Genomic DNA, 27,234 nt, shown 5'->3' with positions numbered 1-27,234 from the left:
AAACAAAGCGGCGAAGAAGAACGTCTCTGTTATTGAAGTACAGCGAAAGGCACGACGCTGAAGTTGACATCCGAGTCACAGCTTCTTATTGAAATTTCCCAGTCCACCTTAAAAGTGGCATACCGCCTGTAGATGGCGTTGTTGAGTCATGTTCAAGCCAGTTCATGGACTGAAAGTAATAAATATGGGGAAGATGAAATGAAAATAAATAACACAAAGAAACGGTCTGTAATTGGTTTACAATTGATCATTTTGGCTCTAGTATTTTTTCCTTACTGTCCTTGCTCGAGGGAAACTGATTTTCAGTCTCATTTCTATTCCTACCTCTGGTTCTACCTGCTCAGTATTAAAAAGTCTCAAGAAACCAATACTTCAAAATGAGACAGGGTTTGATAATCCTGACTTTTCAAGAAAGAAAAAGAAAGGAAAGGGGCCATATCACTGCGTTTTCACATCTAGACCACATGAGACCAGGTCCAGCTCAAAAAACACTATACTTAGACTAGTCAAATCTGGACTACATTAATCCAGAGGCTAAAGACTATTTAAAATACGGTTTCAGATTTGTGAAACCTTTATTCTATTTGTGAAAATGCAACTAAAAAAGGGCCAGTTCACTGCCACTAGACCACATAAGACCAGGTTTTGTTTTGCATTTTCACAAATAGAATAACAGTTTATAGGTGAACAGGAGACCAATGCTATAGTAACAATAAATAAAAGTCAGGATTAACCCTGTGTCTTTTTAACACTGAGCAGGTAGAACCACAGCAAATAAGTGGGAATAGAAATGAGGCTGAAAATCAGTTTACTATAAGCAAGGACAGTAAGAAAAAGATGCCAGAGCTACAATTATCATGTAATTATCATTATATGTATGCTTGTAAACCAATTATAGACCGTTTCATTGTTTTATTCTTTCCCCATATCTATTACTTTCAGTCCATGACCTGGCTTGAACATGGCTGAACAGCGCCATCTACAGGCGGTGTGCCACTTTTAAGGTGGACTGGGAGATTGCAACGAGAAGCTGTGACTCGGACGTCAACTTCAGCCGTCGTGCGAAAGGCGAGCAGTGTCAGGCTAAACCAGACCCATGAGAGTATCACTGTAGCCGGCTGAAAATCCTCACACATGATGTATTTATGACACACAGCATTCACAAAAAGAAAGAGACTAGGCAAATGTCAGCTGGGAGCTGCGTTAGCTAACTGAGCTTGCTTACGTGAGCTGACTGCTAAAGGGATGCTAGCTAGCTAACCCAACTAGCTTGTCGCTGCTACACCGCAATCATGAGCGAAGATGACAACTCGGCGTCGGCGAGCAAAGACAAAGACTCGACCCTCCTGCTCACTAAAGACGGACAGAGGTACTACGTGAGTAAGAGCGGGGTGGTCGACAGCAGGAATGTGACGACGCCGCACGAACCGGAGCACAACGCCTCCTCCTACGACGCGGATGATCCGGACGAGGAGAGCGACGTCCTGGACACCTCGGATCCCAGAGACGGCGCCAATAGCCCGGAGGAGCTCAACGACGAGGAGACGTCGGAGGGCGACAACGCTCCCAAACAGTGCACCTATGAGGGATGCACGGAGACCTCGACGCAGGTGGCCAAGCAGAGGAAACCCTGGATGTGCAAAAAGCACCGCAACAAGATGTACAAAGACAAGTACAAGAAGAAGAAGAGTGACCAGGCCATGTCCAGTGGCAAACTTGATGTAAGATTAATCTTCATGGAGACTTACCACAGCCCTGTACAGCCCCTGTCTGCATGCAGATGACTGGGTGGAAAGGAATCTGGAGGGGTGTAAACAAGGGCTGAACTTATTGGCTAATGTGGCTCCCTGCCCCTTCTTTCTCCAGACTTCACTGAACCACAAAACAAACACAGCTCCCCCAGTTAATTGCTTGTTTGTGCCTGTTTTTCGTGTGTTGATCAGGAAAACTCAGAGGAGAGGCCGGTGTCTGTGAACAAACAGCGTCTGGGTGCCATGGGGGACCGGCCAGCCAGACCCTCCCTGATAGAGCAGGTCCTGAACCAGAAAAGACTGGTAAGTCATGATGCAACTACATGTGTTATTTGGTGGTGAAGTAGAAGAAAACACAACATAAATCGTCTTTTGTAAGAGCCTCCACAAGGAATAGTTGACCCATGCCATGCCAAGGAACCTAAAGAAGAAGGAAGTGTCATTATGTCACCGAATCACGCTTTGAGGCCACACTGTGGTGACAGCTGTGTTGGAGTCAGTGAGAGTCAATGGGAGATTATGGAGAAACACACTTCAACCCAACATATCTACATCGTATGACTTATGATGAAGTAACGCCTCCAGCAAATTAAAGACCACACTTCAGATGGAGGTTAACCACTGATTTTTCTATCGACACCTTGTTCCTTTCCTCAAATGTATGTAGGAAAGGCTGCTGTTCAGGCTCTAATTGCAGTCTCATCAGCAGAAATCAGTCGACCTGCCTCCTTTAATCACAGAATTATAAGACCTGTCAGGGGAATCAAGGGTTAACCTCCTCTCTGAAGTGTGTGCTTTCATTTTTTGGAGGCATTTCTTCATCAGAAGTCATACGAAGTGGAAATTTTGTGTTTTAGTGTGTTTCTCAATTCGTCTCCCATTGACTTCAATACCGCCGACACCACAGTCTGGCCTCAAAGCAAGATTCAGTGACGTAATGACCCTCCCTTCTTTCTTCGGTTCCTCGAGTCATGCCAGAAAAATACCTCCGACTTGTAAGAAATAGTGTGTCACCATTCTCCAAATCCACGACTTCATTTGGACTGTTGATTTTAGGTCATTAGACTGTAACATCTGGATCTGTGAAGACATACATGACGTTGCTTTTATGCCCTGGCTGTCACTCACATTTTGCAAATTCCTCTTTAAAAAGATAGGAGTATTTCACAGCAACAGCTTGACTATATCCTGAAAGCTTTTGGAATAATATTTTCCAAAAACAAGGAGTCCAGAGTTCAACAAAAATACCACCCTTCAGAGATCCAGCAATAAACAACGAGCTGAGATCTGTCCAGAGTAAACCCTCTTCCCAAACAATTCAATCAAGGATCTCTGGAAGTGTTATCCGCGCTATCAGATCTGTTGGGTTGAATTACTTGCATGCATCTGGAAAGTAACTTTTGTGTTGTGTCCTTCCACTCAGACTGGGAGGCATCAGTTTTTAAATTATAGAGAACTTGTCATTAAAAAAGCAGAAAAAGACAAGCAGGCTCTGTGCTATTTCAGTACTCTGAAATTTGAATGTGTGTGTGTCCTTCAGTCGCTGCTGAGGAGTCCAGAGGTGATCAGCTTCCTGCAGCAGCAGCAGCAGCTCCTGGCTGCACAGGGCCGCAGCCAATCGCAGCAGCAGTTCCAGGGCTGCTGACGCCGGCTGGTAGATGTGTTTGTGATGAATAAGAGAATCCTGAAGAAACACTGGTGCTTACTGCATAAATGGATGGCAACCGTACACTGTAAACATGAATTTCCCCAGACAGACAGCCAGACAGACATGCTGCGGAAAGAATAACCTGGTAATCAAGGGATGTTTTTGAAAGTGCGGTGAGGCTGGTGGACTGAAGAAGGTTGAGCAGATCTAAATCCCTCAAATGTGTGAATTCCTGAAGGAGCAGACTGACCATGAAATCAAACCATGCCTGGTGCTGTTTAGGAAATATAATGTCCTGAACAAAAGCCAACATTTATTTTATTGTATAGCCGATATGGAGCCGATACAGATATTAGGCAGTAAAAGGCTCCAGCTGCCAACTTTTGGCTGATAACGTTTATTCTCAGATAGGCTATAATTGGTCGGGCCCCAGTTTACCTATTGTGAATTTAAATTATGGTTGCCTGTAAGTTATTTTCCTTCATGTGGCAATAATGACAAATTATGATTGTCCTCAAAGCCTCTGTTTCATCCTCCTGTCTTTCCAGCAAGAACATCAGTTTCTTTGTGATACTTTTCTCCTAATAGACTAAAGGTCTCCTCTTTTTTCAAAGTTTTCTCTTCCTTAACATGTGTTGTTCCATGTGACAATCAGTTGTGTAGTGCATGTCTGCAGCCTCTTCTCAGTCCGGTGGGGCCTTCAGAACTTGTTTTTAACCCATTTTCTATCCCTGTATGAAGATGAAACAAATGTACGTTTGGTGGGATGAATATTGGTCACGCTAGCTGGTTGGTTTTGTGTCCGGACGAAGAAGTCATGTACTGTTTGTTGTTGCTGTGTTTTTAAGTTGAAGTGTGTATGCCCTGCTGTGAATATGAGAGTAAAATAGACATTAACATTGAGAAATATCTCAGACTGTGTGTGTTAATACTGAATGTGTAAGAGGAGAAAAAAATGTTTACACTTAAAGAAAAAAACTTTAATGGAACAAGTAGAAAGCAACCAGTACACAAAGTCAAACATTACATGGAAATACAGTACATACTACCATAATAACATTTACAACACATAAAACAAGTCTTTGAGTACCTATAAATATATCCCATTTTTTCTTGTCTTGGAGTGCAGATTAATGTCCCAAATGAAAATGTAGAGATAAATGCTTTATCTTGGATTATTTAACTACACAAGCTGTAAATTATCCACATACAACTCAGTCTTTCATGATGTGACACAGCTGTCTGTTTGAGATGTCATGAGCGGGACCGTAGGACAGAAAACCTGGACGCAGCAGAATATACAGAATCTACGACTACCTGTGTGAGCGCACACTCTCAAGTGTGTGTTTATGTTAGGACACCGAAGAAATGGGGTTGTGCGGGGAGCCCATCTGTGTGAGGACCTTGTCCAGCCACTGCAGGGGCCCGTGCAGATGTACCTCGATCCAGCAGGGGGTGCTGGTCACATCTTGACGGTGGTATTCAGCACCCCAGCCCTGAGGAGAGGAGACATAAATCTCAGCAGTTCAGTTAACGATTATAATGAATGGGTGCTAAGTAAACAAGTATAATCCCAGTTTGTGTGAGATCTGACTCAACAGCACGTCGAGGTCAAAATAAAAGCAACTGACTGGATATCCAACCAATCTGACACTACATGTCACATATTCCCAAATGTTTGATTTTAAAAGACAGCTCAGTACCTTTACAAAGCTCATGCGGATGGTACACATCTTGGTGAGCTCATAGACGACCTCGAAGCCGTGGTTGACGGACTGGGCGAGCAGCTGGGCAAACAGCTGGTTGTTAAAGATCTTGAGGCTGCAGCCGCTCGGGATCTTGCACACGGTCGTGGCGTGGAAGCCGTGCTGAAAGTTACAGTTGCGGCTCTGGACGAAGATGCTGCTGTCGCTCAGACACTCTGCGTACACCTCGCCGCCCACGTAGTACAGGTGTAAACCTGAGGAGGATGGAGAGGAAAATCAATGATAAAGCCAGGACCAGGTGAACCATAGACCATGTCACTCTCAGGGTGGGAAGCTAACACGCGGGGATAATGTTATGCTGCTGTGTTTCAGGTTGCAAGTCGTATGAAAGTTGGGAATCTGACAAGTTGTTACCATTTCACTGCTTCCAAATTGATCAGCGACTGAAAAGATGATGGATAGTGTAAATCTGGAGGGATAATGGGCCAGATTTCAAGGTAAAACAACATATTTGATATCCCGTTAGCGTTCAACCACTTCCTAGCCAACGCTGCCATAAATGTGTCCAAGATGTGTGTTGTCATTTAGAATTAGAGTATCAAACAGTAATTTTAGCAAGGTAGTGGTTAAATGCTAGCATTCACTGTTGTCTAATGGAAGCTAACAGATTATCACATATTTTGTTTTTTCTTGACATATGGCCAGATGTTCCTTCAAATGTTCATGGTGATCAATCAGGAAGCAGTGAAATGATCACATTTTGAGCTTCCTACCTAGTGATGTCAGAGGAAAACGGCTGCCGTGTGACTATGGTCCATCATTGACTAACAACTGTATTTTGTAAGTGAGGTCAGGCCCCACAGAATTTTTTTAGTTAGAGGTGGAAACATACAATCTGTTGTGGAAACTGTTGAGACATGTGGCAACACATTACAACATCAAAAGGTTTGGTTTCACATACTAATCATGCCTTAATTGATACACAAATTAGATTTTCCTTTAAAACTAGAAAGAAAATCGCAAATATAACTAACAGTCGTCCGATTGTTAAGAATAACGTGCGTGGTTGCCTCATACTTTCATACATATAAAAACATCAATGTATATGTGCTTAGTACAGCTAGTACTGTACTTTAAATGCCAAGTGGGAAATGATAAAATTGCACTGTGAACCACTGTGGTGCAAAAGCTTGAAATGTCACAACATGTCAAAAGAGCATAAAAACAGCTCTTTGTAAGCCAAGAAGACAAGTATTGCCAACATATCATCAAAAAGTATACATGCACAGTCAGCTCATTGTGTGCGAACAAGGGCTGTGTTCTTCTCATTTTCTGCCAGAGGGAAACATTTACGCTTGTAATTTAAGAATGTCTGAGTAGTGTCTGTCTATTGGGGACTAAGTACCCTCAACCAAACCCCGAATGCATCCTCACTGTGCACGGCTTACTGTCACCCAGGAGCACTTGATGTTGGTCTAACAAAGGCAGTCTGTCCGTGTCCTTGTACCATGAGGAAAAATATCTGGCCTGACGGGTTGAATGCAGGAAGACGAGTACAGTGTGAAACCTGAAGTGATTGCTTACTCTTAAGGCCTTATAAGGTCTGATTATCTCTGATTTACTGACCTGGTACATGCCCCATCGGCCACTAAGATCCACAGATGGAGCCCTGCTGTTTCCTCCCTGATTGGCCTTTTTGCGATACACACAGATGTTTTTATTCCTATTTATTTGATCTTGTTCAATTTTATCATCTTTACTTCCTCTGTGCTCATGTCCTTTGGCCTTATTCTCATTTTATCAATCAGCCTGCCTTGTCTGGCTTTATTTCCTTCTGTAAAGCACTTTGTAACATTACTAAGATGAGAGAAAATCCCCCCCTCAGTCCTTGTGCTCAGCCAGCCTACCTTTGCCTATGTGCCTGCGTGTGTGTTCAATGGTGGAGTTGCGGTTGACGTTGGACAGCAGGCCGAGGCAGAAGCGGTTCTTGTTGTTGGACGGGTCCGTGAAGCCGTCCACCAGGACGCTGCGGGATGACGCGTGGAAAGTCTCCCCGACCCGGTTGTTGAGCTCGTAGTAAGCTACTGAACACCAGTACTCCGGTTCCTCGTAACACACGGGCCGTAAATCTAAACAACAGACATGTGAGTCAAGTTATTTTATTTGATCTAAACTAAACAACACCTTTTTGTGACTATTCAACAACTGGCCCAACTAAATTAACCCATATTGAGGCTACTAAAAAGGCTAAAATGTAATAATATCAGTTTGTATGGAATGTCTTTCTGTATTTTTTAAAATCACAAATTACTTGTATTTTGATAAATACATTTTCTCAGAACAGTATATTGCAATTTTTTTTGGATGTATTCGATAAGAAAGTATTTTAGATTTCTAGCAAGATACTTCTGATGTATTTTGTCCCATCTGTGATTGTCAGTTAATAAAATTTTAATCGGAAAAAACAAAAAAAACTAAACTGAAAACATCAAATGAACACAGACGAGTCGTTTGAGTCATCACGTCTCAAGTTTCAAGTCATTTATTTTCTTGTCAAATCAAGTTGAAAGTAACTTGAGTTGAGTCTAGAACAAGTAACAGATCACAGATTAAATATTTTACCCTGTTGTATATTTAATTTGAGTTATTTTGATACTGTAGTATAACCGGATATATTAAGGAAAAGATACCTTTGTACAAACAGTATAATATGCACTAATATTCAAGTCTACTTACTGTGTATTTCTGATTTGTTTCTTACCTCTGTGCGGAGCTGAAAGTGTGAGTTTGAGGGTTTCTGTGGAGTTGCTGGGCTTCACGTCTTCTGGAGGGCTGCTCTCCATCATGCTGTACGGAGGTGGGGGAGTCTCAGCTGGATAAACATGTCGCAAATCACAGGAAGAGGGTGAAAATGACTTGAGTTTTGTGACTCTGATGCTTAAAGACATGAAACAACTGCACGTGTGACAGTATCGTCTGGCCGAATCCGATCCCTACCTGTGATGTGATACGGACTGCCGGGCTCTGCGGAGCTGTTGGGGGAGTTGGGGTAACTCTGTGAGGTGGGAGACTGGGCGAGGGAGGAGGAAGGGGAGGAGGAGAAGGAGGAGCAGGGCAGCGGAGGGAAGGAGTCTGGGTAGGTGGCGTTCTGGGGCATCAGGGGCTCGTTGTGCAGGGAGGCGTTCCTGAACTTTGCCAGCAGGCTGTGTTGAGGGTTGAACTCGCTGTGACGCGGGACCAGCACTGGTGGCAGCACTGAGAGCAGAGAAAGGAAGGAAGACGCTGTTAGAAAAGATCACATTACTGCGTTTGGCTCAGGAACACTGTATTGGATCACTGTCACAGAGCCCACAAAAGCTTCACTGTTATGATATTACAACTCAACAATGAGATTATTTTTACTGCACATTTAGAGGATGTCGTGTACCTGGAGTCTCCACGCGCCTGTAGTGGTACGGGTTGACACAGATGTCTTTCTGCTTGGACCCGAAGGGGAACTCGCAGCACTCCAGGGCTTTCAGCTCGTGGTGGGACTGCAGGTCGGGCCAGCGCCACACCCTGCAGTAGATGACGTGGGGCAGACCCTTCCTGTGGGACACCTGCAGCCTCCCGTCCAGAGAGCGGGGAATCGTCACGCACTTGCCTGAAGGATTCAAGTAAAACAGCAGGAACAGTGTTTACACTTCTGTTGTTTGAAGCCTAATCAGGATGGCACATATTTGTTACCATGGCGATTAGACAGAAATCAGCACTTGTCTTCTCTAGAGCATGAAAAGTGTCTCTAATACAATTCCAGCCTTTTAAAATGGAAGTCTGCAGAATGTAAGAACGTACGGTGGCCCTGAAGTGTAAATCACAAAACAACATAATAAATAGGAAAAAATGACAGCAAACACCAAAACACATCAGTAACAATAATGTGCAAATGGCAGCTTTCCTTCCCGATAAAAAGACGGACAGTGTGTCCTTCCAATCAGCAACTTTCCTCGTCGCTAGATGGCAGCTACCTCTTCTGGTTTGATGTTAGTGTTGTTGTGTTTTCTGCTCCATGGTTGTGGTTTCTGTCTCGCTGTTGTATTTTCTCGTTAATTTGATTTCCACATTGTTGTGGTGTTTTTCTATTTGCCGTTGTGATTTCAGTTCAAGGCCACCGTAAGAAAATCATCTAAAGCTTCTGAGTGCAACTACTAGGTACTGTATCTGAATATGAGTATAAAAAACAAATGCTGAGATAATCAGACTAGAATCATTTCACATTTAATTTTTTTTGAACACGTTTTATCAAACTAGTGGTAGTGCAGGTTTCTGGGCCATGTGCAAAAACACTGTGACAAACGGCATCTGTTGCATCAAACCTGTGACCTCACAGGCAGTGATGGAATGTAACTAAGTAACTAAGTACAACTTTTAAGTGCTTTTTATTTACTTGAGTATTTCCATTTTCTTATATGGAAGTACTCTTTTACTTTATACTTCAGTTCCACTACATTTTGGAGGCAAATATTGTATTGTTTACTCCACTACATTTGGCCCACGTGGTCACTTTATCTTTTATGTTTATTTCTGTATGTTGAATGATGCCAATGTAAAGCATTTTGTGACTTTTGTACTTGAAAGGCGCTGCACAAATACATTTTACTTAGCCAACTTCCTTTTTTACATTGATGTGATATCTTTATTTACTAGATATACTTTATATATACTTGATATACTTGCATCGGAGCCATAGTAGGACAGTAGGCAATTGGATTAAAAAAACAAATAATATACAATATATACACACATGTAAAAATATGTATAATTCATTTTTACTTGTACTTTTGATACTTAAGTACATTTAATAACCCTTACCCTATCTAACTTTTACCAAAGTATTATTTTAACAAATCTTTCCTTTATAGGTATAATACATCCTCTTTACCACGAGAGTAGACCATTGCTTCACTTCTGTTTCACCTCTGACCCCCAAAATAAAGCAGTACATGAGTCCCCTCATCCTGTACTGCATAATGAGTCAAAATTTTTTCAATTTGAATCATTTTAGAGGCCCATGGTAACTGTGTCAAGTTTTCATAAGAAACAAGCAAATCAGTATACATCAAACACATTTTAGTCAGAAATGTTACATTATTGTATGTTGCAGAAGCATATTTTGTCTTTTTAAAAAAAAATCTGATATCAGCTGTTATGTTGTTTTTCCCCTCAAATGTGGATATGAATGAAAGATATTTTACATAATTAAATAACTGTAAATAACCCAAACACAGTTTTTTGCACTGTGTACATTAAATCCAAAAGGTTTTCAACATATCGACGGCATAAATGCCAATACTGATACATCTATGATAGGCCAATATCAGCCGATAATATCTGTCAGGGCCCCCCTGACCCCCAGATTTATCTCGTGACTCCCTGGATGAGTTAGACTACACAACCACTGACTGTTTGACACTGTGGTACTCACTGGGCTGCCCGGGACAGCTGAGGGCTCTCTCCAGCTCCTCCATCGCCCCTTTCTTCTTCTTCAGCTTCTTCACTAGAGAGTCCACAGCCTTTTCCGCCCACTTCTCCTCCTCATCCCCTTGTTTCCAGCCGAGCAGGCGCTTCACCGCCGGGCTGGTGAAGGAGAATAGGGACGTAATGGAGGCAGAGGAGTTCATCATGAGATGGGTAAATGGGTGGCGAGATGAGCTGATGGGTGCTGTAAAAAGGGATTAAGGGCTCCCTCGAGGACAGCAAATCACAAGAAGCCAGGACAGAGGTAAGGATAAGAAGAGGTAGTGTGATGAGTCTGTGTAAACAGTTTTTTCTTGTGTTCCGCTGTTGCTTCCGAGCAGCGCCGGTGGAGGAGTTGGGCTCCCGCCAGAGCAGCGCAAACACCTAAATCCTCTCTCTGTGTTGGCACAGAAGGGATCCGGCAGCCTCCTGCAGGGAAGGTTATTCCTCGCTCAGTCAGAGATCCAGGTCAAGTTTCAATCATCTGGCAAGAGAAGTGAGAGACAGTATTAGGTGCTAATTTAACTGAAACAGATGCACGGTGGGAGAAAAAGTTCAGAAGGAGAGCAGGATTTAACGGTGAGTGGAATTCAACCACAGATACTATGGTGCTGTGGTGATAAGCTGGTGTGGAGTGAAAAAAAAAAATCTACCTCATATTTAGCAATCTGGGCATTAGAGGTGGAATTCCATGATAATGAGGCTGTATCAGCAGGAGGATACTGATACAGAGACCCAAACCGATCTCCCCACAAGCCTGAACAAGGTTATTATTCTCTGTGGGGAAAATGAAACGTGCACCAAAAGTGTTTTTGAGAAAAGAGCAGGGGCAAGATGGCCAAAGCTCATTTCTAGATCCACCAACAATGAGGAATGTCCTTTCTGGCCTCTGTTTCTATGATCATGCCACTGACGCCCAGGAGCCATACTGTCTGGCCAGAACACATCACAGGACAGGAGGGAGGGAGGGAGGGAGGCAGACAGACAGAGGGAGAAAGAAAGAAAGAAAGAGAGAGGGAGCTCTCCCTGTTTTTGTGTTTGTCTCTCTCTGTCCATCTAGAAACTATTTAGACTATTGCACTATATTTAGGCAGCCTCTTTCTGATAAATCACTCAAGCGGCTCTCTGATATTCGTGTCTGACACTCAAAATGAACTTTATTATGGTGATCTATTGTTTTATCTCCTGCAGCAGAAGCAGAGCATCAGGTCTGACCCATGTGTTACAAGCTATGTCCCAAGATCTCAGCTTATCTCATCCCTCCTGTGCAGAACTCCATAAGAGTTTCTTGTAAAATTAAGGGTTTTGGAATGATGTCAAAATAAATAACACGCAGGTTACAAGCAGCAGGGTGAATCAGCGTAACCACACCGCGTCCCATGCCGACAGTGGTTTTCCAGACAGCTGGGGTTTACAATGACAGCAAAAAGGCGCAACAAGCTCGATGCGGCATCAGTCTGCTGCTTTTATGGAGCCTGCATGGCGTCACCCAGTCTGCAGGCTCAGATAGGCTAATTACCTAATGCTTTATCACCAGGACACCCCTTCCCAAAAAAGTAAACACGCCAGCTTCCTTTTTACTACCGCTGCAAAGGAGGTCACGATGTCGCTCCAGGATCCTGGTTCTGCTCTAACAGCACACCTTTAAGGTCCAGTGGGACATCAGAAGCTACATGGCATCAGAACATTATGATCACAGTTTGACAGGATGTCAGTGTGAAGTTAGAAGTTCAGCCAGTCAGTGAAGTGCATGCAGTAGAAGAGAACTGCAGAGTGTGTTGTTGAATATTCTTACATTTACGCTCAGTAAACGTATTGATTACTGATCAATACTCAGCTTTCACATTATATTAGCCAGCCATGTCAGTATATGATGACATAACAGTGATTAATCCACAGGAAGTGGCCAGTAAACACATTATGGCCAGTATTTATCAACACTTATCTTAAATATTTAAATCCACAATAACATAAGACATATACAAAGTTAATGTCGCTTATCACTCACAAATAAACACTGTGTTTGTGTTCTCACCTCTGTGACAACAAGTGCACCGCAGACCGTCCTGTGCGCGCGGAGGCTTCCCCGTCTGTAGAAGTTGAGGCCAGCACACACCGAGGCAGCGAAGGTGTGTGTGTGTGTGTGTGTGTGTGTGGATTGTGTCTGAGCGTGTGTTGACATTGAAGCGTCAAGTCAGCCTCGGTGGAAGCCGCATCCTGTTGCACATTTCGAAATAAAAGCGTTGTTGCCAGTGCGAATCCTGCGATATTCAGTAGAGATCATGTCATAAGCTGTTGTCATTTATTAAAGGGAAACAAAGTGTGGTATGATATCAATTATTGAAAATATAGAGCACTAAAGAGAAAACAAGAGAGGTTTGTGGACTGCAAGATTTTTACTTTTGAAACTATATTATTACTCTTCTTATTATTATAGAGAAAATCCCGTTTTTGTTAAATGGTGCAATTGTTATTGATATCAAGAATAATTTACAATGTATTAATAAATACTTATAACTTTTAACACTTCATATTTTACACTACTCAAACTTAGTTAGGGATATTTTAATATGGGTGCACATATGCATGTGCATGGATGTGCAATTACAGTCAAATGAAAGGTGTCACATTATTTTTGGAGACCAAAAAAATTCACAAATCACAGAATAAAAATTCAGATGTGTCACAGAATAAACAACCAAGTGAAACACTAAAATATCCCAATATCCCTAACAAATTTTGAGCAGAGTATATTCTGCGATTATATATATACAAAACAAATTTAAACTGTAAAAAAAAAAACTATTTAAACAATCAAAACTGTAACAATAAAAAATTAGTTTCAATACTTGGTGACAGACAAATGTCTTCAATCCCTGCTTTTATTGTGAAGGAGCAGCCGCAGCATGTTCCGGCTGCGTCCCGGCAGTGAGCGGCCATCTTGACGCAGGTCTGCAGAGCCCGGAGCCTCCGCTCCTCCAGCAGCCCCAGCCGACTGAGCGCCACACAGCCTCGGCGGCGTCAGCCTGGCTGGAACCGCAGCGCCTGCCTGTAAGATCCCTCCGCCTTCCCCCCGCCTGGAACTTTCCCAGGATTTCAGATTCAGGCCCCGCAGCATTATGCGTGTACGCGCGTGAGCGTGCGTCCGTGCGTCCCACCTGAGCCGCTGATGCCCGGTCTCCCTCCCTGCGCAGTGAGCGTGGCAGAGCTGGCTCTAACTAACGGGGAGCAGGCAGACACACGATCACACCTGTTGTCATTTTCCAGACTGACATCCCTACAGGACAGCTGTCCTCGCACTGTTCTTCATGTGTTGTTGTGATGAGTGCAGCAACCATTTAATGACTTGTCCTTTGTCTTCACAGCTGGTCTGTTTGTTTTACATTTGTTTGCCAATGGTGCGTAGAGGAACTCTGTTTAAATTTCTCCAAAATCAACAATTGTTTATCTTTTATCTCGTGTGTGAAGTTATACAGCAGATCCAAGTGGGATATAGTAAAATCTGCCATTAATGAACTCTTCGGCTATTATTACTTAATTGTGAACGCGCACGCACGCACACACATCGCACCTGTAGCCTAAAAAATGCGACAATAAAAATGTGTAAAAAGGGGGGAGGACTGGTGCCGTCCTCCACCACGAATACAAGCGTGTTTCCTAATCGCGTTTTGTGGCTTTCCCCCCTCTGTGAATCGCAGTGCATTCATTATCTATTGTTTGGGGATCTTTTTCATTGCGGATGGACACGATCCTTCATTGGGAGTGCCGTGCCTGGTCCAGTTAATGACGCAAGCCCCGGCTGGCGACAGTGAGTCTACAAGTTTGACATTTTCAGTTTACAGCAACTGCTGCGGAACGTAACAATACTCCAGACACGAAGTGAAACCACTGGGGGGATTCATGTCGAAAACATCATGATTTTTTTACCCTCCCCCCCAATAAACACATCCACCAGGTGCACCATCAGAATGCACCACTAATAGGTGTTGCTCTATTAAAGCCAGTGATCTCCAAACCCTGGTCCGGGGACCCCAAGGGAAGCCACGAGGAGTGTTTGTTGAGCACAAGACAACAGCCAAATGATGACTGATATTAATTAACTATTCACCTGTAAGAAATAAGCACAGGGAGTCATGTGTAGCAATAAATACACGGCTTCTGCAGATAAATCTCTTGCTCAACACCTTGTCACTGAAACCTGAGACGAGCAGCCACATTATGATTCACTGGCCCTGTGTCTTGTCTGGTAGCAGAGGGCAGACAGACAGGCAGGCAGGCAGGGCACAAACAGGATGCGCTCCCCGGGGCTCCGGGAGGCCTCAGAGACATCCGCATCAGCACGAACCCCAGACCTCAGGCTTGCATAAGAAAACAGCACCATGAAGAAGTCAATTTACACGGACCGCAAACATGCGCGCTCTACTCATTCCAAGAAGATGTCCACATGACGTTGCTAAGGGATGACTCCGGGGATGACTAACGTAATGCGGGGTTTACCACTCACTTTCATGTCAGGGAGAGGGCGAGCTCATGATAATGTAGCCCTCGATGTCACACAGATGATCCCAAACACCTCCATTGGAGGAACTTAGCTAGTAAATCTTGCTGTAGGCTGAACTTAATAAACTGCAGATTGTGGACCAGGGTCTCTGGTCCACAATTTGGGACCAAGATGAATCATCCTGTGTGTTAAGGAAGGGCATCAAAATAATGAAGGACTTCAAGGAAGATGACATTTAGCAGGGTGAGGCTTTGTGTGAAGAGATAGGAAGCCGACTGACAGAAGATCGTACGTTTCACATGCTGTAAAAATGTCAAACAGTACAAAAACTCTCGGGATTACGTTTGTTGCTGATGCAATTTTATGAGCTTAATGAGAAATCCTTGATTCAGTTCTGCTTTTTTTTTTAAACAAGTAACATTGCAAGAAACTGCTTTAAATTAAAGATTCGGTTTCTCTCTCTCAGCTCTAAACTGGTCCAGATCTCTCCAGTGAATATACAGGAAATCATTTCAGTTTCAGCTCGTCTCTACATGCTTCCTGTCACGTTATTATTGATTCTGATTTATACAGCAATTTCTGGCTGTTCTCAAACATAGGTGGAAAACTCAGCTCTCAAACAGCCTCAGGGAGGCCAAATGAACGCACACTTAAAAAAACAACTTGTTTTCTCAAGCGTTTCCTTGATTTTTTCTAAGTTTATATTTTGTGGTTTGTGCACTTCAACTCATTGTTGTGTAACGTTTTTTTAAAATGTCTTTATTCTCTTTTCTTCCTCCTGTTAAGCACTCTGTAACTTCTGCTTTCACAAGCGCTAATTAAAGCTTTTGTTAGACTAATCTGATGATCATTTTCTTGATTGATCAATTGACTGTTTGTCCTATAAAACATCAGAAAACAGTGGAAAATGCCAATTAGAATATCCTAGGGCTGAAGGTGACAACATCAAATGTCTGGTTTTGTCTGACCAAATATTCTTTTTACAGCAACGTATGATTCCTGAAGTGTGTTGGACAAACCATCTTAATCAAAAGTTACCAAACTGAATTCTGCCGATGCACTAGTCGATTAAAGATGTGACATTTTAATAGAAAACAAATAAAATGACAAGACTTTTGTCATATATTCTGTTGAGTGGTGCACTTACATTATCCTTAATGTTTCCAATTTAAAAACAACTTGTTTTGTTGTTTGTCCTGATTTTCTAAGTTCATATTTTTGTGATGTGTGCCCTTCACCTCATTGTTTTAATGTTTTCTCTATCTTTATTAGTTCTCTTTTCCTCTTCTTGTTAAGCACTTTGTAACTTCTGCTTTGAAAACCGATATTTAAGTTTGTCGTTGTTGAGTTGGTAACAACAGTATAATAATGATTATTTTCACTGTCTAATCTGAGAATAATTTTCTCGATTAATCAATTGACTGCTTGGTCTATAAAACATCAGAAACCAGTGAAAATGCTAAGTACAATTTCCTAAAGCTGAAGGTGATACCATCAAATGACCAGAATTTTGAAAAAAATCTCATTTCACTCACAGAAACTATGGGTTTCATTTGATCACCTGTCACTCTCAGTTTTTTTTCCAGATGATTTCAACAATAACGCCATCAACTCCCATGATCCCATGCTACTTCTCCACATCAAACTACGCCTTTGTTTTCATTGTTTTGGAGCTTACGTTAGTAGGTCATTAACAATGGTCAAATCATAAATCATTTGCATTTTTTTTATTTTGGTTCAAGTCATCCAGCCCATCAACCCCTGGCCATTTCCCCTCAGATATACAATCCCTCCCTTTTGGAAATCTCACACACCAACATTCATTCTACTGTCAGAATCATGACGCAGATTCTGAGATCCTCCTCATTTCACTACAGTCTTTCTCACTTACAGCTGATTGGCTCAAAATAAACATGAAGTAACTCAGTACACGGATCATTCATACAGATGTTCTGTAAGCCAAGGCAAGTGTTTGTGTAACGGTGGCCATCACAAGCCGAAATCTGATTTAAAAAAAAAGAAGGCAGGACCGTGAAGAACTGGCAACTGTGTCATCACTTCACATCCGCTGACGTCTGGAGAGTAGAAGGACGTGATATACTGAACTGTTGTTGATTACAGTGAATGATGGACACGGTTGTTAATCCCACCTCATCCAGAGGTTTGACAGCCCTATCATAGGCTGTCTCTATGATACCAGGGCTCGTCTGATTGGCTAGTCAGTCTTATTCGATGACTGCAACCTCCAGGCTCCTGTGAGGTAACGCATGCGAATGAAAACCAGGTCTCGTCCCATCTGCAGCCAGCTCCAGAATGGGACCAGCTTGGACCCTGGCATAACAAACACACAGGCACATAACTCTCAAGAGACAGTTTTATAGGAAAAATATTAGAAATATGATGGTTGACTGACATTTACAGCTGATGCATGCTATGATTCATCAGAGTGGTTAATAGGTAGGCTTGGATAAGAAGTTAAAAGGATGCTTTATAAACCGAGTAAAGGATTGACAGGAAACCAGCACTCGCTCAGTCAAGCTGTCAAAAAATATACAAATATTGGAGAGAAAAAGTCCCCACAGAGATGATCGCCTAGAAACACCTACAGTCTGCAATTATTAACTAAATGTAACAGTGAAAATAAGTAAATAACTCAGGGAAATAAAAAAATATAGAAAAATAGCCAATCACAGACTTGTTAACACCTCCAACAGAGATATTTATAGAACTACAGATAAGTGTCACAGCGGGAGGACTCATGTCCACATATTCCATGAAAAACGCACCTTCTATTTCAGTCCAGTTGACGGCCACCTCTGCTATGGGGATTTTAAAACACTGGGCGATATACAGGAGCTCGACATCAAAGGCCCTGTGAGAGGAGAGATAAGAGTGCACAACACATGTTCAACAGGTGCATTCAAATTCAGGTTTATATTGCCATTTCAGAACACACAGCGGTCTAATCACAGTCACAATGGAGCTTTGTTTGGTACATCAGTACTCACCTAAATGTGTCCATACCATTTCAAACTGTTAAAATTTGTATGACATGTCCGGTCAGATTTGTAGCATTATGCGCTGATTATTGATTAGATGGTTCCTCCCCTAAATTAATCATGTCCAGATGTTTTTTGTCCGATTGCTGATAAAAAAAAAGATTTTAAAATGTGCCAATTATGCTCTGATGCAGCCGTCGCTCTCTGTCTGTAGTCACCATCCATCATCTCCGCCCACAACAATCTGATTGATTACACGTCGCAAGTAATAGCCTATCAGCACTTAATAGTCTGAATCAGGAAATTAACTAGTAACTAAAGTTGTAGTGGAGTGAGAAGTACAATATATGGCTCCAGAATCATGTACAATGACAGCCATACAACGATCTTTGTCAAGCAACATTAAAGCCTCTACACACTCATCTTCTACTCACACAGGTGGTTTTACTCATGTTGCCTGATTGGACCTCGTCTCAGGGCTGTGGAGGGGAGACTGATTGACATTGTCCTCCACTCTCCTGTTTGTCTTGTCACCTGTCAGGCTGGGACCACTCACCCAGTTGTCATTCTAATTGGTCGATAGAGTTTGGTGATGTCACATCACTGGATTTCAAGCGTTCCTCTGCCTTGCTCCAACCTGATTTGCAGTCTAATTAGCCATATTAATTGACACCTGTGTGGTTGCTCTTAGAAAATGTTTTAACTTGTTTGTCTGCTGGTTTTTGAAACTGTCACTTTATTGACAGTATGATAACATCATAATCGCTTGAAAAATAAGCAGCAAAAATAGTGAATAAAAAATAACAGGTGACTCATGATTCATTGTTAATAAAGACGACTGTTTCTGATGATTCAGCACAAACACCCCAACAGGTTCACTCTTTTAACACAAAGACACGAAAAAGCTGTTGTGCAACATCACACTCAGTAATCAGGCGTCCATGTTGGAGTGCGAGGACTTACCATCGCTCTACATGCAGACAGGAGAAGGTCTTGAGCGCAGCCTCTCGTGTGAAAAGCTTGAAGCCACACTGCGTGTCCTTGATCCCTCTCACGCAAAAGAACCACACCAGGAAGTGAAAGCCATACATGAGGAATGTGCGAAACATAGATCGCTGTGGCAGAGACATGATAGGGTGATTTAGTGGTTAGACAGTTATGGTATACAATAATCTGGTCTTCAAGCAGACAAAAAACAAAAGAAAGAAACAATTACCTCAGCTACAGACTCTTGCTCCAGGTGAGCTCTGGAACCACAGGAGATCGCCATGTTCTCCTAAATGTACAGACAGGATCTTTTAGGACGTGCCACTCACTACAGTAACACCCGATTCTCAATACACATATGTAAAACAGAAAACACCACCGCACCGGTTTAGGGTTGAGGTCATTGAGTCCAGCCTCCACTTTGTCAATATCAGCAAACTTTGTGGCTCCATCGGCATCCGCCATCAGGATGACTCTCCCTCTGGAGCTCATAGTTCCCTTTAAGTGCGACAGAAAAAACAAATGTTAAATCACAAAATATGCCGCAATCAGCCATACTGTAATTTGTCATCTATCATCTCACCATCCGCACAGCTCCTCCTTTCCCTCTGTTCTTCACTAGCTTCAGGACCCGGAGTTTATCTGCACCGTACTTCCGACTGTACTGCATAGCAACCTGGCAGGACATCACGACAAATCTGTATTGGTATTGCTTTGAAATGTTTTGTAAGAAAAAACTGAAAAGTTTGCATGATGTTCCCAACAAAACATTTGAATAGATCACCTCTGTGGTTTTGTCTTTGCTGCCATCGTCAACCACAATGACCTCATAGGTAAAAGAAGGATGCTGTTTCTGCAGGGAGGAAACATGAGGAACAACATGAGGAATTGCTTTACAACAGGAACTTTTTAAGCTGAATGCTGCCACCTATTGGCCTTTTTGAGAATAACTGACTTAGACATGAGAGAAACAGGAAACACAAGACTCTTGTAATTGTGTCCCTTTTATCAAGCTACGACAAAGTTCTGACTAAAATCTAATTTAAGCACTTACCTGTCTGTTTTCCAAGTACTCCATAGCTTCATCCAACATTACAGGCACTGTAATGAAACACAGACACACACACAATTAAACAATTATAACCTGTGGGATTTAAACCAACCTGAAGTTAACAGAATGCTTTTCTTGTCAATTAATGGTGCCAATTCGTCACTTAACACAGAGTCAAGTTTTCAGGTTTTAAGCTGGAGGAATTTTATAGCAACGACTAAGAATTAGGCCCTTAAAACACAGAGTTGTGATGTACCCTATACACATTCGACATGCATCCTGTGGATATGCAGTGTGATGCAGCTACATAACAATTTCCCAAATGGGTTAACATCACTTTTTACAGGCTGCTGTGCAATCAAGCAGATCTGAGCTCTGATGGGATATCAACAGGTCAAATCACATTCCTGACAGAAGTCTTGCTGTATCCCCCTTCCAACTCACTTCGGAGCTCCTCATTGTAAGCCGGGATCACCACAGAGAGCTCCCTGGAGTGAGGATCATGCAGGCTGGGGAAGAGCTCCTTCTCTCCTGTGGCGGTGAGGAAGTATTTCTCCTTCTCGTGGCGTGTCAGGTTCACCATGCCGGCAGTGACATGCGCTATTATGAGCACCTGAAAAACGGAGAAATATGAGAATGGCACCCTTGTTACTGTTGCGGTCAGGTGCATTTACACCATTTATTGTATATTATAGAACATGTATGGTTTGTTATACCTACTTTAACTAAATATGTATGCTAGAACGTCCACTTCAGGGCAGTCTTTGTTGTTACCATGATTCGATTCTGGCTAAGAAAGTCGTTTTTATCCTGTGTTGGGCTTCAATTTTAAGCCTTACACCTTCCTTTTGTTACAAGATTTTAACAATTTGTTTGATTTCATTTGATTTCTATTTGTTGACTTTGCAGTTCTGAGTACTATGTTGGATTTAATCAGTGTTTCTGAATTTGGTTTTTCATCTTTTCTTTCTTTGACAACTGTGTTATGTATTTGTTGTTGTGGTACAGAAACATATCAAATCAAATGTCTCTTTTTTTACTAGATCAAAACTGAGCTAGACTTATATACCTTGGAGAGTTTGGTTTCCCACCTCTAGGCTGACACTTGCTGCTGTTTTGAAGCATTTCAGTGATGACTTCCACTGTATTAACAACACATTTTGAGCCCAGAATGATAAGGAAGTAGCTTAAATTCTAGGGAAGGTACAATATAAGTAAGAATCTAAAAAGTTCACAACTAGCCAAAGCATAATACATTGCTGGAGGACTTCTTATATGGGAACAGAAACCAGAACAAGATAATCCACAGTCAGTGATCCAGCAGGGGGTAAAACAAATCTGGACATTCTGACAGCTTTTGCTTCGCATTACAGATATCAAACACTTGCTAAAACAAACAACAGCAGACTCCATATTATAACTACTTACCACAATGAAACCAAGAGCTGCCAGTGCCACCAAACCTTGAACTATTTCACAGAGGAAATCCATTTCCCATGAGTTACCCTGCAGCCACTGACAGACCACCGGTCAAGTGACTAGCTACAAAGCTAGCTAGCTCTCTCCTGGCTTTGCTTCGTGTCTTGTCGCCGGTCCTCAGACTTCCCAGGATAAACAAGAAAATACAAGCTTGTCAGACTGTTTCAAAGGTGGAGGCACTAAACAAGAGCCCTGTCCATTAACTTCCAATCACAACTGAACACAACTCCGACGCGGAAGTGACAGCCTTCTTCTCGACACATCATCAGTTTGAGGCAAGAGAGCACCGAGCGGCGCTGCGACGGGCTGCAGTGCGCACAGCGCCCTCTAGTGGACGGAGGTGGTAATAACAGGGACAACTCAATGGAGAGAGGTTGGAAATGTGTTTAATTTTATTTTAATAAAGTATAATTAAGTGAGACAACTTGTTAAAACTTGAAAAATGATACATGATATTTTGAACACCAAACTGCAGAACTGCAGAAAAAAAGATACAACAACTTATTTGTATGCAGTATTGTTAATAGTAGTAATACTATATTATTACTATACTAATACTAATAGTAATAGAAATTATTACTTTAGAAATAGTTATAATTGCTTCCTTATTTCATTCATTTTTTATATGTAATGTTCTATAGTAATGTCTCTCGTATATTCTGCGTTTTCTTTAAGATATTTATGGGTAAAACAAACAAACAAACAAACAAACAAACAAACAAAGAAACAATAAAACAGACAATAAACAGACTTACAAAGCCTTTTTTGGCTTTGTATGTCTTTTTGTGTGGCATTTAAAATAAATAGTACAGAAGAATACCATCTGATTTAATGATAATAAAATGAATAAGAATAAAAATAATGCATCTCTTTGCTGTAGTTGAATCTTAGCTCCACACATCATTTCAAACACATGTTCCACATGAATCCATAAAAGACAAATATATCTTGTGTTTTATTTGTATTACAGTCACATCATCTGTTCGTGTGCAGGCAGTGAAACACAATTAGTAAAAAATCATTTTTAATCAAATAGTCACACAAAAAATAACTCTTAAATGAACATTTATACTGCCTGATGTCATTTACAATGAAGGGTCGTAACCGTCGTATCGCATTCGGTTCCTGTCGCGCGTCCTCTTACCGGCTACCGTAGTACGTAGTCCAAACCCACGTGGTAAATCAAAACATCATGGCGGCTGGTTTCAAGTAAGGCTGATAAGTGTAGCGAATATAGCGGATATTATACTTGTTATACGTGTTATTGTCAGCTATGAGCTCGTTTGTCATTAGGTCTGATAATTGGCTGATTTTAGGAAAGTAAATTTGAAACCTCTGACAGCGACCTGCTGAACTGTTGTGTCCTGACGATGTAGCCTATTTAAATGTCGCGTTCATTTGACTGCTGGTTACAGAAACATCTCACTGTCCTGTTGTCATTAAGTTACAGGAGAATAAGCACAGCACCGCTGACTACCACTGAGTGTTAGTCTCAGACTGTAAACCAGTAACTCCTCATCTCCTCCTTCTTCTTCTCCTCCAGGACTGCTGAGCCTCTGGAGTACCACAGGAGCTTCCTGGTCAGTGATGACAAACATCTACTAATTGCCCACATTCACCTCATGGTTGATAAGGAATGAGTAATGGCCTCCTGTTTATCATCATGTCATATTTTCCTCTCATCAGAAAGAAAACTGTCGCCCTGATGGCAGGGAGCTGTCAGAGTTCAGAACCACAACCCTGAACATAGGTGAGACACGGCACTGATCCACACTATATGTATCATGATGCTCCTCTGTAGTCTACATGACGTCATCCTCTCTGTTCAGGGTCCATATCCACAGCAGACGGCTCGGCCCTGGTGAAGGTTGGAAACACAACAGTCATCTGTGGGATCAAAGCGGTAAGTGATCGGGAACACAGCCGGCAGATTCTGGACCGGGTTTAAAAATGTTCACTGATTTCTTGTGTTTGTTCGTTTGCAGGAGCTGACAAACCCGACAGTGGAGGCCCCTGGGAAAGGATACATCGGTAAGTACACTATGAAGGTCTCAAGTGTAGAATTAAGGCAAAGTACACCAGCAAGATATGCATTTCCCCCCTTTCCATTTGTTCTTATTATAATGTGATTTAACAGATCTTAAATGGGCACTATGTAGTTTTGGAGAAGAAATCCAAACTCAGAATTTTAATATTTACAATATTAATGAGGTAATATTACTACTAGTAATAATAAATAATAACAATAAACTCAAATATTTATTTTTTCAATAACTGAATAAACAAGCTGTTCTCAGAGGAAAATAAGGTCCCAGAACACTGCTTGAAGCTAGAAAGGTGGCAGGGTCCGCCACATATAAACAGTATGAAATTGTGTTGTCCTTTAAGGTCAGCAAAAAAGACTGAGCTCATGTAATGAGTTGATAAGATATGTATGAGACACTACTTATTTTTCTGAGCACGTCTGTTTTTATTGTGTTGTATCTACTCTGATTTTCTTTATATCCATGGATATCATTCTAATTAGTTAAATGATTATCTGTATATACAAGTTTTGTGTAAGGGTACTGCTTAATGTTGTCACTATGTATGTTTTGCTATACTGATACTGCAGCTTAACAGACAAACACTGACTGACTGCAGTGCTCTCTCCATCCCTGTTTAGTGCCCAACGTGGACCTGCCTCCTCTGTGTTCCTCTCGCTTTCGGCCGGGTCCACCGAGCGAGCAGGCTCAGGCCGCCAGCCAGTTCATCGCTGATGTAATCGAAAGGTGCGATAGACTTTAATACACGTTGTTTCCATCTCACAGCAGCATCAGGTGTGTGTTAACTGTGTTGTATTTATGTGGGTGTTGCAGCTCTGAGGTGATACAAACGGAGGACCTGTGCATTGAAAGAGGAAAGGTAAGTCCAGAGTCGTGCTCGTACACTGATCCTGTTGGACTGTGATCGCTGTACACGTTGAGGGTCACTGGTCCTGATTCTGCTGGTTCTGGTTGCAGCTCTGCTGGGTGCTCTACTGCGACCTGATGTGTCTCGACTATGACGGGAACTTGTTGGACACTTGTATCATCGCCCTGCTGGCTGCCCTGAAGAACAGTATGTGATGTAAAACTCTCTGGTAGCACCAGAGCTCACTCTTACAGAAATGCAAATGAAAACCCTACAATTATGTTTTTGTAATAATATACTGTGTTTTTTCTATAATAGATCAGAAGTCATTCCTTGCTTAATAGTGTTTTTTATATATCTTTGTTTATTGGCTGTATACCACTTTTAGTAAACCAATTCTTCTGCGCTCCACAAAGAAATCTAGTATATGAACTTCAGTTTCTCTGCTCCCCACAGCAAAACTCCCAGAGGTCACCATCAGCACGGAGACACCAGAGGTGAACTTAGAAAAGAGGCGTGGGCTGCACATTCACAAACATCCAGTCAGTGCCTCTTTTTGCATCTTCGATGAGTAAGTGAATGATCGTCCAGCCGGAATAAAAACTGTATTCTTGGTGACGTGCATCTTTTGTAATCCTGACGTGTTCTCCGCACAGCTCCATACTGATCGTAGACCCCACAGCTGAGGAGGAGAGTCTGTCGACCGCTCGGCTCACTGTGGTGACGGATGAGGAAGATCGACTCTGCACCATACACAAACCAGGTCAGACACACAGTCTGTAATGATTCGCCTCCCTGTTTGTGGCTTTAGACTCTGTGTGAGTCCAATTTCTCATTGATTTCACAAAGGAAAACTAATTAAGAACTCCCTATTGTCAGAAATACAGGGCTGAATAAGCCGATCTAGCTTCTAGTTTCTTGTTAAAGAATACAAGGTTGTAATTTAGTTTTTATTGCTCGTTATCTTGGGATTTGTTCTGCAATTCAGTAGTGTGCTTAAGATTTTTAGCCTATGTAAAAATAAGCTTTTATCTTCACATTATTTCAGTGGAATTTATTCTAACTGCAGCCTTCCCAGAGCCTGTCATTACGCCCCGTCCCTTCCCCGTCCATAACATGGTCAATCCTTTATTTTTATCATCACAATTACAGATCATTATTCATTGTTCTTCCTACCCTGCCTTTTTCCTCCGTTTCTTTTTGTGACTCATTAGCCAACCTTTATAGAAACATGCCTCACTCAGTCTTACAAGTCAAAAACACAAGCCAAGCCAAGCTCAGCCTCCCAGTTCAATGTAAGCTGTTGTTCTGCTCTCGTCTTAAAACCCTGTCTGTATGCTTTAAAAACGTCCAGTTATCCTGGCTTTATTTTATTGCTCCAATTGCCCCAGGCCTTTTTGTTTTATGTTATATTGCACCAATAAAAACAATAATTTATTATCCACTTTAAATAATCAGTATTCATTTATTATAAGTATTGAAAACCTTTTATAGACTGGATTCCCACGACTGTTTCTATCTGCGGCAGGTTATTTCCCCTTTTTGTTTTTCCACTCGCACCTTTAAACACAGCGTGATGCATTTGTTATTAAATCTGGTTGGGTTTGTTTGATGTTTTTAGCCATTTAGGATTTTTTTTGTATTTTTCTTTTTTAACTGTGGAAGATTCAGATACTTTCAGTCTTGAAAGTATTACAGAACAGACATGGGTCATTGAAAGTGCTTGAATTTATATATTGTATGCAAGAATAGAAATTGAACTTCTCTTGATTTTAATGTTCCTAAATAGGCAACGTGCATGTGTAACACAGCACAGAGTTGTTCACACAGTCAAGCTGCTCTCTCTGACTATTGTGAGTTTCTTAAACCCTAAAGATTCTTGTTGTGACAGTAATTAGTATTGATCCGTGTCTCAAACTGTGCTGCATCAGGTCCTTCAATTTGAGGGAATTGGGCCTGGAAAGTTCTTGCAAAATCCTTGAATTTCATGTATAAGTAGGTGTGGAACACAGGACTCAAAATTATCCCTGACCACAAGCTAAATCCTGGTAAAATATGCAAGTGGCTGGCAGATTTGCTTCACTCGCTAACCAAACAATAATGGTAATCTATTGAGTGGCTGGTAAAATTGTAATTGAGGTAACCATTTGGACAAATAAGTTAATTTTGCACTTGAATACAACTGATGTTTGACCTCAACTGAAACTTGACAACCAGTATTGGCATTTTGCAAGAACTTAGATTCTGTCTCACTTCCTTTAAGCTATCTTTACTTCTCAAACCTCAAGTCCTCTCACTAGAAGAATGAGGACTCAGTAGTTACAGCTGTAAATGATAAACTGGAGGTCCTGAAGTATGTGAGCATCAAAACCAATTATATAAACTGATCTGAGGTTGAATAGAAAGAAAACAAACGACACGGACTCTTACAATCTTTTCCCCTCTGGCTCAGGTGGGACGTCGCTGTCAGGAGAGAAGCTGCAGGAGTGTATCAGCAGAGCAACAGCGCGACAGAGAGAGATCCAGAAACTCATTGATAAAGTCATACGTAGTGTAAAGACGGCACAATAAAGAGCCTCAGACGACGCTTTTTTTATCTAAAAGCTGTATTTTCCACTGTCAATATATATTCTTTTTTTTAATAACAATAAAACTGCTGACAAAGACTGCTTAAAAAATTATTTCTCAGTGTCCAGAAATGTCTCACACACTCACACACACACT

At 41.8% G+C, this 27,234-nt stretch overlaps 4 protein-coding genes across 4 annotated transcripts; 2 read left to right on the top strand and 2 right to left on the bottom strand.

The window, feature by feature from the left end:
• Positions 1-1,005: 1,005 nt before the first annotated feature.
• On the top strand, positions 1,006-4,308 carry rfxap (regulatory factor X-associated protein). The gene is made up of 3 exons (XM_084372733.1): positions 1,006-1,721; positions 1,944-2,054; positions 3,292-4,308. The coding sequence occupies exons 1-3, from the start codon at positions 1,293-1,295 to the stop codon at positions 3,394-3,396; spliced, it is 645 nt and encodes a 214-aa protein (XP_084228859.1). The 5' UTR covers positions 1,006-1,292; the 3' UTR covers positions 3,397-4,308.
• A 53-nt stretch (positions 4,309-4,361) lies between these two features.
• On the bottom strand, positions 4,362-12,777 carry smad9 (SMAD family member 9). Its single transcript, XM_084372732.1, has 8 exons — positions 12,637-12,777; positions 10,570-11,085; positions 8,533-8,748; positions 8,103-8,360; positions 7,867-7,977; positions 7,013-7,234; positions 5,103-5,359; positions 4,362-4,895 (listed from the first exon to the last, which is right to left on the bottom strand). The coding sequence occupies exons 2-8, from the start codon at positions 10,766-10,768 to the stop codon at positions 4,752-4,754; spliced, it is 1,407 nt and encodes a 468-aa protein (XP_084228858.1). The 5' UTR covers positions 10,769-11,085; positions 12,637-12,777; the 3' UTR covers positions 4,362-4,751.
• A 4,019-nt stretch (positions 12,778-16,796) lies between these two features.
• alg5 (ALG5 dolichyl-phosphate beta-glucosyltransferase) lies at positions 16,797-21,866 on the bottom strand. The gene is made up of 10 exons (XM_084373068.1): positions 21,568-21,866; positions 20,584-20,752; positions 20,143-20,189; positions 19,873-19,941; positions 19,672-19,764; positions 19,473-19,586; positions 19,318-19,377; positions 19,065-19,216; positions 17,889-17,974; positions 16,797-17,433 (listed from the first exon to the last, which is right to left on the bottom strand). The coding sequence occupies exons 1-10, from the start codon at positions 21,628-21,630 to the stop codon at positions 17,318-17,320; spliced, it is 969 nt and encodes a 322-aa protein (XP_084229194.1). The 5' UTR covers positions 21,631-21,866; the 3' UTR covers positions 16,797-17,317.
• Positions 21,867-22,742: 876 nt separating this feature from the next.
• On the top strand, positions 22,743-27,176 carry exosc8 (exosome component 8). Its single transcript, XM_084373493.1, has 11 exons — positions 22,743-22,827; positions 23,162-23,198; positions 23,305-23,368; positions 23,448-23,521; positions 23,604-23,649; positions 24,284-24,389; positions 24,477-24,522; positions 24,621-24,717; positions 24,967-25,081; positions 25,167-25,273; positions 26,963-27,176. The coding sequence occupies exons 1-11, from the start codon at positions 22,811-22,813 to the stop codon at positions 27,079-27,081; spliced, it is 828 nt and encodes a 275-aa protein (XP_084229619.1). The 5' UTR covers positions 22,743-22,810; the 3' UTR covers positions 27,082-27,176.
• The last annotated feature ends 58 nt before the right edge of the window (positions 27,177-27,234 follow it).

Source organism: Pagrus pagrus (assembly GCF_965226575.1).
Source record: "Pagrus pagrus genome assembly, chromosome: 14".
Taxonomy (NCBI): Eukaryota; Metazoa; Chordata; class Actinopteri; order Spariformes; family Sparidae; genus Pagrus; species Pagrus pagrus.
This window is presented reverse-complemented; position numbering and strand designations above follow the sequence as displayed.